Below are 13685 nucleotides of genomic sequence, written 5' to 3'. Positions count from 1 at the left end.
TGATTTGATTTTGCATACATTATGAAATGATCACCACTGTAAGTCCAGTAACCATCTGTTCCCCATATAAAGTTATTACAATATTGTTGACCATATTCCTTATGCTATATATTACATCCCCGTGGTTTATTTTGTAACTGGAAGTTTGTACCTCTTAATCCCCTACCTCTTTCAGTCCCCTCACTCCCTCCCTTCTGGCAACCACCCATTTATTCTTTTTATCTGAGTCTGTTTTCATTTTGTTTTGTTTTTTAGATTCCACATATAAATGAGATCATATGGTTTTTGTCTTTCTCTGTCTGACTTATTTCACTAAGCATAATCCCCTCTAAGTTCATCCATGTTGTTGCAAATGGCAAGATTTCGTTCTTTTTTTATGGCTGAGTAATATTCCATTGTATATATATAGGTGCCACGTCAAAAAGGAAATTTAATTTCTACTTTTGAATATTCCAATTTAAGGGTAAAGAACTCTTGTATAGCATTATTTTATTAGTGTCTCACATAATTACATGAATAAAATTTTTGCTGCCCTCACCTTTCACCTAATAGTCAAACTCAGTGGGGTAGCACAGTGTCAAGTCCCAGGATTCTCGGTCTGGCTCCAGTAACACCAGGAAACTAAAAACTGAGTTGATTCATGGTTTTGAAGAATCTTGACATAAAGTTTGTGCCTTAAGTACGTTTTGAGGTAAAATCATTATTTTTATTGCATCTTTAAAGCAAGAACTTAATGAATCCAAATTATCATGTAAGACAGTTTCGAAGAAATTGAGCTGTATTCAGAACATGTGCACATGATTAACAAAAGTAGTGAGTACTGAATTCTTTAAAATGTGGTTCAGGGTCATTGCATATTAGTGTCTGAGAATAATTTATGTAAGAACTATATTGCAAAAGTTGTTCACCGGTTTTTTGTTTTTAGACTTCACATGTAACTGACTCAGAAATGTTGCTAGATGAAGGCCCATCTGATGACAAGGGGCACACTGAAGAGAGGCTGCCTCTAGTTTCAAGAAAGAAAGCACATTTTGGGAGTTCAGACAATGTGGCTACTATCCCAAATGAAGAACGGTCCGACAGTGGTTTTCCAAACTCCGTGATAACTGAATTTGCTGAAGAATCAATTCCTGAAAATGTATCACCCAACACTACTGCCTCATTGGAAGACCAGGGTGAGGAGGGGGTAGCCGAGCCCCAGGAGACATCTCCAGCTCTTCCTCAGAGCTCTTTAATAGAGGTTGAACTTGAAGATGTGCCATTTTCACAGAATGCAGGACAGAAGAACCAGTCAGAGGAGCAGTCTGAAGCATCTTCTGAGCAACTGGATCAGTTGACACAATCAACAGAGAAGACTGTGGATAGCAGCTCAGAGGAGATAGAAGTGGAAGTGCCTGTGGTCGACAGGCGGAATTTAAGAAGAAAGGCCAAAGGGCACAAAGGACCTGCGAAGAAGAAAGCCAAGCTGACCTGAATGAGGAAGAAATGCGGATGATAGATCCTCTTCTTTGTAACGTAATTGTTGTTTTTAAAATATGGCAGTTAATAAATAGCATGGGGCACAGGACAAAAACTCCAAATTTTCAATTTGAACTTATTTATGATGCCGCTTTTCCCTCCCCTGTAGGACCTAGGATTCACCGTTCTTTTTAATTTTTCAGGCTATTTTGTGTAAATACAATTTTTTTTATTTTTATTAACCATGTTTCGATTTTGGGAAACCAGATCATACTGTATTTTCTTTAGCAGTTGGGGATATCTGACCATTAATATTTCAGAAAATATAAATTTAAAAATGTGAAAGTAGTAGGGTTTCCATCAATTGTAAGGATCACAGAAATCTTTTATACTAAGGGTTTTAATAGTAATCTTGGTGACGGTTCTAGAAGTTTTATCTTAAATTTCAAAACTAATCACCATTTTTTAAAATGTAGGCATGCTTAAACAAAAATGTCAGTAAATTAGGATAAATGCAACTTCAACTAAATGAGAGCACAAATTTGGAAATTTATGGTCAAAGGTTTATGAAGGTGGTATTTTGGCCTCTTAGTTCTTAGTTGTAGGTGCAATTTCTTCCTTTGACTTCAATGTCTGTGGAAAGGCACAAACAAAATCTGTTTCCAGTTCACTCTTGATAACATCTGATATTAACAGTACTGCTAGGGATTTAACTCTGGCCTGTAGGCACTCGTATAATTATTTAAAATTTCATTTGAATCTGGGGACTGTACTTTTGTCCTCACCCAGTTGACATGTATACTTTAGAAGTGTGAGAACCCTTCCTAAGGCTTCTCCTTAATCCTGCCACTGCCTTTATTCTAGAATCTTCATTATATTCCCCTCACTTTCATCCACTTCCCTAACTCATGGAGTGATTCCTGTCAAAAGATCTTTTTGCCTGCCTGCCAGCTTATGCCCTTGGCTTCCATTTTTGGTAGGTTTGGAACTGTGCCCCACAATCTTAGACCTAGATGGCAGGAATAAGCTGCCCTAGGAGCCATAGTTACAGGAGCTTAAATCAGATTGGAGGCTTCGTTTGTCCCTTTTGGCTTGCTCGCTCTTGATTTGTTCTGTGCGGACAGGTTACAATCTAGCCTGTGTGTACATTGTGGTTGCCTTTGCCGGCGCAACACAAAGGCCTTTGCCTGGGTAAACTGAAAACAAAAAACATCCTCAATTGTTTATTTTTGTATAATAATTTATTTAAAAATGAACAAAATGGTTATTCTTAGAATCCAAAGAGAATCTTAAAACAGTCCTACTCTTTGGAAGTATTATGTGTACTCAAATTTTCATGTAAGTTTGAGAATGCTTTGAGGCCATTTAGATTGTTTTTAAAACTGCTTGGTCCTTACATGAAAAAAAATGTTATGACTTTGTGTCATTATTTGAGGTGCTAAGGATTGATGTTGAAGGTTTATTCAGTCTACAGTCAGGTGATACTAAATTTTATTTTGGGATGTTGGCATTTTAGGAAGATTTAAAGTTGAGGTAAAAATCTTTAGCAGACAAAATAACAAACCCTCCTTATTCGTGTAAAATTTTGAATACTTGTATCCTCTACTATTTTCTTTAATTATTGGTCAGTTAGGCCAGATTATTCCATTCTAAATGAAAATTAAGCACTGTGGCCATTTGTTTTCCCAACAAATGCTAATCACGTGAAAGAATGACTAATATTAGTGTATCTATCGAATGTTTATGCTGTTTTATACATTTTGTGAGAAATTTTTGTTAATACCACAATTAGGGAAATAAGGATTTAGTAAATTCTTAACCTTTCCATTTTTAATTTCTTAAAGTAGATTTAAAAACCTAACACTTTTTTACTTGGATTCTTCATTGTTCTCTTTAAAATACTTTCTTTAAAAAGGTGTAGTTTAAGACTGAGCTCACTGACAACTCTTGATGTGTGAATATAGTTGCTGAGGTTTACAAAAAAGAAATGTTTAGTTATTCATATATGACCACTAAGGACTCTCAGTATAAATTTATACTTGTTAAACTTGTTTGGTTTAAACAGTAGGTGCATTTTAAGCAATTTCAAAACTTTCTGTTCAGCACACAATTTTTGTCCATATTATCTCTGACAGAAAATGTTATTTTGGAGTTTATAGTTGGTAGAGGAAAAAAAGTTAGGTCACATGAAAAAAACCTAACTTTCATGTTCAGTAACAGTGAGTTCTATGCTCAGTGAGTGAGTGTAGAATTTATAACAAAATTTATCCTCAATAAGGAATCTAAATAAAACTTAATCACATTACTTGTACTTTTTGCAAAAGGCATTAGAAAAACTCTGAGAATGACAGAGGACTGAAATCTGATTTCAACCAGGTAGTCTAGTTGTTAAGTGTCCAGTCACATTCTGTAGTCCTTTGTGAACTTTTTTCTGTTTAGAAGTCTTATTTGTGGAGAAGGGAGTTCAGTTCAGTTTGTGTAAATACATATATATTTCCTTGTGTAAAATAAAGCAGACAGTTACTAGCAAAATTTTAGTTCTTTCAAGTTTATTCAATTCCTAGACATCACAGAAATATATTTAAGAATTTATTATAAAGTTCCTCTACAACTTTTAACAGTGAGAGGGTCTATTATGATTTTTTATAAAATCATATAGCATGACAGAATGTCAATCTTCTACTACTTAAAATGTGTCTCTACTCACGGTGTTTCCATTCAGTGCAGAAAATTATCATGGCAAGGATAAAAACTACTAGTGGTTTATGGTTCACTTTTAGCTGACCACCAGAACACCACCTAAAATGGTTTCAGTGACTTTAGAAAAAAATATCTTGAAGGTTTATGATTGCATCGAATTGAGCCTTTACCTGGTATCTAAATATCTGCTCTTACATTCTGATTTACCCTTAGGGATTACCTTCTAAGGTGTGGTCACACCAGCAAACTGAAACAGATTTTAATGTAAATAAAGAGTTTATACTAACATTACTCATCTGTGTAACAGTATTTTAGAAATTTCTGCCTTGTATGTCCACTAGTAGCAATACCGTGTTGGAAGTGTTAACCCAGTCTTTCATGGGGGTGATTAGTTACAAATGTTTATGCTTCTGTTTGCATACTTAGTATCAAGCTTTATTTGTACAGATAGTTTAACTTGCTATTTTTGGTTGTGAAAAATAAGCAAACCTCAGTTCTGTATCCAGTGCTTACCTTCAGTCCATTTTTTTTCTTTCACCCTCCAAAACTTGTCATTCACACATTCCCCATTTCTATTAGCGGCAAAATCATTTGTTAAAATCTAATTGTAAGGAAGGTTCTGCTTCTGTTATCCTGAAGTAATTGTATCATACTGGATAGTAATTCCCAAGGAACTAGCCTTTCTTTTCCTTAGTGTCTGTGTGTTCTGAAACTTCTACTGTGTTTATACAATTTAGAAAAGATGTTACATTATTCAGAATAGCAAGACTTACTCAAGTACTTACGTTTGTTTTCTTGGTAGTTTCTTTTTTCTAATTTTTTTTTTTTTAATTTTTAACAGTAGTAATTAAACCTATATTTTGTGATTGTTTCCTGGTCTGTGTTTTGAAATTCCTTCCCTTTTCCCTAAGTTCATTGGTGAAGATGTGTTTAGATATTGAATTTGTTTAGACACTGATTTCGTTTAAGGCACAATTAATCACATTGGTTGTACTTTCAAGACAGACTTAAAAAAATAAACAGAATTGAAAACAATTAATGTGATTATAAATTAATAGACACCCTAAAGCTCAAAGTCACAAACATAACTCAAATCACAAATGTGCTTTTGACTAAAACATGACCTTTTTAATATTATCTAAGTAACTGCAAATAAATTTCTCTTTAAGGGCATCAGTGCAGCCTTTTTCTTTTTAAAACTATTTTACCTGGAATTACTTAATTTTTACCACTCTAAAAATATAAATACACTACCCTAAGTTTAGAATACAAGAAATGCTAAAAGTATAAACATTTTGGTTGGTATTTTTTTCATGTATCTATCATCTTGAGTAGAAAATACAGTTCCAAGTATATGGCATTATATATGATGAATGAGAGGGGAAAAATGTTTAAAATACTAATTTCCTGACTTACTATAGGAATAAGTTAAGGATTAATTAGAGGTAAAAAGTTTTACCTAAGTTCTTTTGAACTTTATAGTGTAGTATTCCTTCTCATATACTTTATGAAGTATTTTCATTAAAATGCTATGTTAATGCTACATTTCTTAGGATTAATAATCTACAGTGAGGAGGAGGAGACCTCAGGTAAGGTCTTAGATGTGACAAAGTTTCTTGGCCTATTCCTCACAGTTAAGTGTGCACTAACCTTTGATAAAATGTGTTTTCGACTGCACTGGCTTTTCCAATAATGACTGATCTACACTGCTTAGTACCACTTATTAATCCAGATACTGATGAAGTAGGATATTTCTATAATTGATTTTTTAATCATGCAATTTTATGAACATCTAAACGCTAAAAACAGACGGAAAAGACCAATTTGTAAAACTAGGCCATTTTAATTTTTTTTTTTTAAACAATAGAATAAATAGTTTTCTTGATGACTGCAGACATGTAAGGCTGCTTGGTAGTATTCAGAAATATCAGAGTAATGGTTTCCTGATTGGTGTGTAGTCTTCAGTAATTATAAGGAGTTATTTGTATGTATCTGCTGTCAAACCAGTAAGACTGCATTTATGCATCCGTCATTTTCAGGATTGTTGGTAACCTGGGCATATTTTCCTAAGGAAAACAAAACAAAAAGGAGGGATGTTAGCTAATAAAAATTACCTTTAAAGAATACATATAATCTTTGCCCAAATTATTTACAATTACCACTTTTAAGAAAGAAAAAATGGACGACAGTAGTATAAATGAGATTTTATAAAATAAATGAAATCACGCAAGACCAAGCTTGAGTTCTCCATACAATTTTTACATAAATATTGTTTTTATAAATGGTGGCTAGCTCCATTCTGTTACTATGTTATATTAACAAGCCCTTATGGATTGACCTGAGCATTGCTCCTTTTCCACACAATTCTTACTGGAAAAAGCATCAAGTATTAACTAAGTTTCAAATCAATTTAACCTATTTTAAAACCGAGGTCAAGGGAATTCCCTGGTGGTGCAGTGGTTGAGAGTCGCCTACCAATGCAAGGGACACGGGTTTGAGCCCTGGTCCGGGAAGATCCCACATGCCGCAGAGCAACTAAGCCTGTGCGTCACAACTGCTGAGCCCGCGTGCCCCAACTACCGAAGCCCACGCGCCTGGAGCCCGTGCTCCGCAACAGGAGAAGCCACCGCAGTGAGTAGCCCCGGCTAACCACAACTAGAGAAAGCCCGCCCACAGCAACAAAAGACCCAACGCAGCCCCAAAATAAATAAATAAGTAAATTTATTTTTTAAAAAACAAACAACCAAGGTCAACTAACATGAAGTATGTGCCAATGACTCATATTGAAGAGTCAATCAAGAAGCTATACAGTTTCAAAGAACATTAATGTTTCAAAGAACATTAAAGTTTAGAAATATCTGGGTACTGAAAGCAGAAAACAAAGAAAATGAAGAAAAAAGAATTTAAAATTGTTGCATTGCATATTTCAGGTTTTAATTATTACTGAAATAGTGTGGCTACAATGTTTGCTGTCTGCCTCCCTTCCCCCATTTGTGGTCAATTTATTTTCTTCCAGTATTTTTCAGTTACAATTACAACTTCCCATCTGCTTGTCTCATCTTTTTAAATAAAAAGCATCAAAAAAATATCTAGCAATGTAGTAAACCTTATGTAACTGAAACCAGTAAACTAAAGAAGAACTGCATTCATAACTCTACAGTGTTCTTCCTAAAGATTTAAATCTGATTTACATCAAGTTTAACTGCATTAAAATTTGCTCTGTACTTTATGTCAACTTAAAAACTTCTATCTTAGGATTACAACATCAGCAAACCCATATTCAAGATTGTACTTACCCCAAATGACCTTGCCTCCTTGTGTCACTAGGCCCAACTCGCTCACGTTCACCTCAATGACAGTACCTTTGGTAATAACACCCAAAGTTGTATACAGTGGGGATGAGGGATTCTTCTTCACACCAAGTATTGGCAGGCAGAAGGTGGCTTTCAGTTCAGGATGTGTTACGTGGGCCTTCTTAAAACGTAATCCCTAGTAAGTCGAACACAAGAATGTTTTGAGTCAAAAATGTTAATGATGAATATTGATCCTTTTTGCTTATCTTTTCCAATCGTCTCCCCACCCCCCCCGCAAAAGGATTGAATGTCTCATCTTAAGGCATCGAAGAAAATACTTAGAATTAATTCTACAGACTAAAAACCTGATAGTTACAGGAAAAGTATGTGGGGGAAAAACCCAAACACATAGTTCTGAAAAGTTTTCACCATGGAATAGCTACCAAGCGTCATATTCAGATTTTCTTCTGTCCAGTTATCTATACTTACTGAGGACTTGCTGCATGCCAGGCACTATGCCAGAGCTCACAAACAGCACCATTTAAACATGATAGCCTTACAACTCTCCCTATTTTTTTTTAAACGATAAAAACAAGGATCAGCAGGTTAAATAACTTGTTCCCAGGCTAAACAGTGTGAGGATGGAATCAAACTTAAGTATCTTGATTCCAAGTCTATATACTTCAGCCACCTTCCATGATGAAAGATTGTCAGCTTTCTTTGCGTTGATGGTTAATACTGGTCAAAAACTGGAGAGAGCCCAGAGAGATCTCTGTTACAGAGACCAGATTCACCCAGTCACCTAGATACGGTCTTCTGGGGTGAAGGCACTTTAGAAGCCACAACACTTTGCAATCTCTTAAGTTTGATTTTTCCCTGTATGGGGGGAAGGGGGCAAATGACAGTAAATCAAATTCTTAGTAACAGACTCATTAGTCAAGCCTACATAACATTCAGAATGCCACATGATTAATTCACAATAAGAAACGTATCTGCCAAACTACAGAAAGCCTAGAACAGCTTGACTAGTATATTCTCTCCCTGTAGAACTTGTTAAGATTACCAAAATATATTTAGAAAATTATGAATATACAATCAAAATAAGGGGAGTCCATGATGGAATCCAGGGATGGGTGAACATTTTCTGTAAATAACCATATAATGAAGCTCTTATTTTAGGCTTTGCCGGCCACATGGTCTCTGTTACAAATACTGTACTCAAACTCTGTAGAAAAAAATAGCCATAGACAATATGTAAATGAACAGGCATGGCTGTGTTCCAATAGAACTTTTTTTTTTTAATAGAAGCAGGCTGTTTGACAACATTTTAATTCATTGAAAATTATTCAGGTTGAGAGCTAGAGTAACACTGCCAACTTTCCCCTCTGATTCTTTGTTTTTGTAAGCAGGCTGGTATCCAGTGGGCAGATTAATTCATTCTGTTTAAAGGGGTTCTGCAGAAATATATCTTCAATTATATTTGGGGAGGTGGAGAGGAGATTGGTTTTGACCACCACTGCTGTCAACAGAAATTGAAGTCCCATTTTAATATTTTCTTTTGTCAACGACTGCATCCTAAGTATTTTCAAAAGCATTAAGATACTTCCCTTACTAAACCAGAATTAACTCTTGAAAAAACAATTGTACTTATTTTCTAACTGTTCTCAAAGACAAGTGTCAGGCACATAGTAGATCACTTGTTCAATGAGTAAAATGACTGGAAAATGAAGATTCTAATATGTCATATTTAAAAGTCAAGATTCACTGACAGTCTCTGTAATGAAAATTCTTTATCATCTCACATCTGCTATGAAGCTGAAGACAAGATTCTTGACAGTAGTGGAAGAGTGCTAACCCATTCCATCAATAACTTAAAATAACAAAAATAGCCTAAAAACATCTTTCAACCTGTTCTTTTCTATCAGTTTTAGGAATTTCAGGAAACTGTCAAGTACTTTATCCAGTTTAACATAGGAACTGATATTTAAGCCACTGCACTCTAACAGGGTCTTACCATTGGCCTAATGAATCTTTCATATTTAGGTGGTTTTCGAGTAAAGCCATCTCCAACAAAGCAAACTTTAGTAACCATCCTCTTCCAGGCTTTCTTCTTTCTCTTTCCCGTTCGAATAACTTTTAATACTTCTGTTTCTCCCTGGGCACGAACTTTGGGCAGAGGGACTTCCCATTTTCCCTAAAACAGACCACAATTAAAATTTATATTGTTAGTAAAAGACAATGAGAATAAAACGTCAAATATTTTTTAGTTGTACAAAGTAGTAGATTCACTTTTTTGTTTAACCAACAACATTTTGGCTCAATTGTTTTCTAGAGATCTGCACTGTCTCCTCACAAGCCTGAAGTTAACTGGAACTAGTTAAGTTTACTACTAAATAGTTAATAGGGTAAAACTGGAAGACTGTCTCCACCTTTTTTTGTTTTTAACATCTTTATTGGAGTATAATTGCTCTACAGTGGTGCATTAGCTTCTGCTGTATAACAAAGTGAATCAGCCATACGTATACACATATCCCCATATCCCCTCCCTCTTGCGTCTCCCTCCCTACCCCACCCCTCTAGGTGGTCACAAAGCACCGAGCTGATCTCCCTGTGCTATGCAGCTGCTTCCCACCAGCCATCCATTCTACATTTGGTAGCGTATGTATGTCCATGCCACTCTCTCACCTCGTCCCAGCCCACCACTCCCCCATCCTGTGTCCTCAAGTCCACTCTCCATGTCTGCATCTTTATTCCTGTCCTGCCCCTAGGTTCTTCAGAACCATTTTTTTTTTTAGATTCCATATATATGTGTTAGCATACGGTATTTGTTTTTCTCTTTCTGACTTACTTCACTCTATGACAGTCTCTATGTCCATCCACCTCACTACAAATAACTCAATTTCGTTTCTTTTTATGGCTGAGTAATATTCCATTGTATATATATGCCACATCTACTTTATCCATTCATCGGTCGATGGACACTTAGGTTGCTTCCGTGCCCTGGCTACTATAAACTGTCTCCACCTCTTAACATATCTTTATATTTCTACCTTGAATGGATTTTTAGATTACATTTACTAGTAAGACAAAATCATCACCCCATATTTTGTACCTCCCTAGAATGCAAATTCTATGAAAAAATGGAAGCAGTGCAAGGCAGTAGAAAGAATTCTGGACCTATCACTAAGGGCATAGGTTCTAGAAGAAACTCTACCATTTCACAGATAAGCGCCTGTGAAGAGTGATTTACAACCTCCTAGATTCCAGTCTCTTCATCTGTAAAATGAAGAGGGGTTAAGTAGATAATCTCTGAAGTTTCTTTTGGTGCTAAAGTTCTACCATTCTAATTTTGATACTTACATATCAAAAAATAAGCAATAAGATTTTAAAAATCCAATCTGGAGACTAAGTTCTTTAAATGCAGATACTGCATATTCTGCTGATGCCTAGATTTCTGTCAGTCTATCCACAGGTGTTTAAAAATAGTATCTATGTCTTTTTCTCTGCTTTTAGCAGAATTTAACCTAACTTGACACCAAGTGCCACCCAGAAGTATTTATTTTTTTTAGTTGCTCAATTTTTATCTAAGTCAAATCACTTAGGATGCTTTCCACTATTCTACTTTTTAAGCAGTTTTGGCACTGCAGGGCAGCAAAAACAAGAAGCAGTTGTATCCTTCTCCACAACAGCACAACATTAGGAGTTGTCAAGTATAAGAAGCTGTTTTAAATAATTTTTTAAAACTAAAGACACATGGCATTCTAAAAAAAATTTTAAATCCTGTTGAATGTTCTAATGGTGAGAAAGCACATTTTTTTTATTACTTACACATTTTATATAAAATGAAATTTACAAAGACTTCAACATCTAAATAATGGAAATAGTTGGACTTCATTTTTCCATTTAACTGAAGAAACAAAACTAAGAACCTCAAATATGTATTTAAGTAATTCTCCTGAAGAACGGCAACAAAAATAAAGACTTGAATTTTTATTGCTTACCGCTTTCTCTTTTCGTTTTTGTTTGATCATATTGGAAAGTACTTTAGCTCGAGACTGTCCCTCTCTGTCCAGTAGATATGCAGGTACTGCTCCTTGTGGAGTCTTTTCATCATTCTTCTGTTTGGTGTTTCTTTTTTCATGCATCTTAATACTACCAAGAATGAAAAAGATTCAGGATTTTTGGTTTTAATAATTATTACTCAAAAGACTAACTTGATACAACAAATAAATGATCACTTACGTCTTTTTCATTTGTATTTTCTCAGCATGGCGCTGTTTATGGTAGAGCTTAGCTTTCAGACCAATCATTTTTTTTGCCTTCTTTGAACGTTCATGAGCCTCTCGACCTTCCTTCTTTCTCTTTTTCTCATGGTAATCCAAACGATATCCATAGCGCTTACGGTGTAACTCGATATATTCATTTTGTGGCTATAACGTTGCAAAAAGTGTTACTTTAATTTAAAAAAAATCACTGACAGAATTATTCTAAAATACTTTCTTTTGAGTAGCATATAAAGTATAGAAGGTCCTAGGTCATCCACTGCTCACTTGATTAAATAACTCTTGCACTATTAAGCCTAGTCACATGATGTAAGTTAAATAAATTTTGATCCTGAATGATATGAGGCATCCGGATTTACATCTGTAATAAACTCAGTGAAAGTTACTGTTCATTGAAGAGAACTGTCCAAAATCCACTGAACCACAAAAGGGACGATCTGATTCTAGGATCTCTCTCTTCTGAACATCGATAATCTGGTTTTTCAATATCATCATCATACTTTTTTAAAATTTAACACTTTACTCAGTTTTATTGAAGTATAATTTACATACATACAATGAAATGTGCCCTTCTTAAGTGTAGATATAGAGTTGTAAGTTTTGACAAGCTACACAGCTCTGTAACCACCACAATCAAAATTGAGAATATTTCCAACACCCCAGAAAGTTCCCCTTTGAAGTCAATCCTCTTTTTCCATCTCCAATCTGATATCTATTGTTCTAGTTTTGCCTTTCCCAGAATGAAACGTAAATGGAATCTACAGTATGTAGCCTTTTGCATCTAGCTTCTTTCACTTAGCGTAAGGCTTTTGAGATTCTCTTATGTTGCTGCACGTATCCATACTTCATTTCTTTTGACAAGGAGTCATTTTATGGGTATACCACCGTTTATTCATTTACCAGTTGATGGATATTTGGGTTGTTTCCAGCTCTTAGTGAATAAACATTTGCATATAAGTCTTTGTGTGGACACATGCCAAACTGTTTTCAAGGTGGCTGTACTATTTTGCGTTTCATGAGCAATGTATGGGATCCCCTTTTGCTTTTTAAGTGCCTGTTTTATACGCCAATATTGTTTTATTTTAAACACGCGGCCCCAGTCTATTTGTACTTTAAGACTACAAAAATAAAACAACGGTGTAAAGCCAACTCCAGCACGGAGAATAACGCTATGTAACAATCAACAAGGTACTAGGTATCGTGTGGTGTTTTCAACTGCTATCACATACACCTGGCAGCAACCATGAAAAAGGTATGTGGAATGCCACTTTGCAGAGAAACAGAGATTAAACATGTAGCAGAAAGACAAAGGGTCTGGCAGCCAGATCTGGGCTATAAGCCCGGCTCTGCAATTCATTAGCTGCTTGGCCGGTGGCAGGGCATACACCTTCGGTTTCCTCGGCAGAGATGAGGACTGATGCGGGATTAAAGCCTACGGTATAGAGTTATCACTAGGCTCTGGCACTGATGGTCACACAACTTTGGACGAAGCCAGGAATTTAACAGAGTGAAACCTGTCTGGCTCCAAAAGCCTGTGCTCGGGCAAATACCCAACTCTATGGCCCGAGACTGAAGTTGTTTTCCCTCCTCGGAGCGCACCCCACGAAGTCCACTCTCATTCCCTCAACTGCATCTCACTTCCGCCTACCACCCCTCACCGCTAGCCCCAGCGCTCCTGGGCCCCCAGGCCCCGCCACCTCTGACGCCCTAAGTCGCGAGCTCCCGAGGCGACCTCCTCACCATGGTGACTGCCGCCGAGCCACCGGGTGCAGCCGCCGGGGCGCAAAGAAGCTCTCAATTTTCTGGTCTTAGAGACCCACGAGCCGACTCCGCGCCGCCCGCGACAGGAAAGGGACGCTTGTAACTCGACCGACTCCAGAGAAAGCGCCACACAGCCGTTCCGAGCCTCCGTTCTCCACTTTCAGCTCGAAGGACAGAAGTTGCTGGCCGG

At 36.3% G+C, this 13685-nt stretch overlaps 2 protein-coding genes and 1 long non-coding RNA gene across 11 annotated transcripts in view; 1 reads left to right on the top strand and 2 right to left on the bottom strand.

Moving 5' to 3' along the window:
• FAM169A (family with sequence similarity 169 member A) overlaps positions 1 to 5029 on the top strand; it is a 64484-nt gene extending 59455 nt beyond the window's left edge. For all 9 annotated transcript variants that reach the window (XM_082376937.1, XM_082376939.1, XM_082376934.1 and 6 more), the window contains one exon: positions 926 to 5029. In XM_082376937.1, the coding sequence (XP_082233063.1) occupies positions 926 to 1474 (549 nt within the window). In that variant the 3' untranslated portion in view covers positions 1475 to 5029. The remainder of the gene's footprint in view (positions 1 to 925) is intronic.
• Positions 1 to 13685, bottom strand: part of LOC309622626 — a 169232-nt gene that overhangs the window by 46866 nt on the left and 108681 nt on the right. The window lies entirely within an intron of this gene.
• On the bottom strand, positions 5982 to 13632 carry NSA2 (NSA2 ribosome biogenesis factor). Its single transcript, XM_082378428.1, has 6 exons — positions 13475 to 13632; positions 11694 to 11881; positions 11453 to 11603; positions 9466 to 9645; positions 7455 to 7647; positions 5982 to 6224 (listed from the first exon to the last, which is right to left on the bottom strand). Exons 1-6 carry the CDS (start codon positions 13475 to 13477, stop codon positions 6157 to 6159), a joined length of 783 nt encoding a protein of 260 aa, XP_082234554.1. The 5' UTR covers positions 13478 to 13632; the 3' UTR covers positions 5982 to 6156.

The sequence above is a fragment of the Balaenoptera borealis genome (genome assembly GCF_965194805.1).
Source record: "Balaenoptera borealis genome assembly, chromosome: 2".
Taxonomy (NCBI): Eukaryota; Metazoa; Chordata; class Mammalia; order Artiodactyla; family Balaenopteridae; genus Balaenoptera; species Balaenoptera borealis.
The sequence above is the reverse complement of the archived record's forward strand: the minus strand, read 5'-3'. Positions and strand labels throughout refer to the sequence as shown.

What these genes read in the sequence shown, in the direction of transcription:
- NSA2 (XM_082378428.1), bottom strand. An exon ending in AAAATACAAATGAAAAAGAC is followed by an intron (nt 11,604 to 11,693) that starts GTAAGTGATCAT and finishes CATTCTTGGTAG; the next exon opens with TATTAAGATGCATGAAAAAA. An exon ending in AAAGATTCATTAGGCCAATG is followed by an intron (nt 7,648 to 9,465) that starts GTAAGACCCTGT and finishes TCGACTTACTAG; the next exon opens with GGATTACGTTTTAAGAAGGC.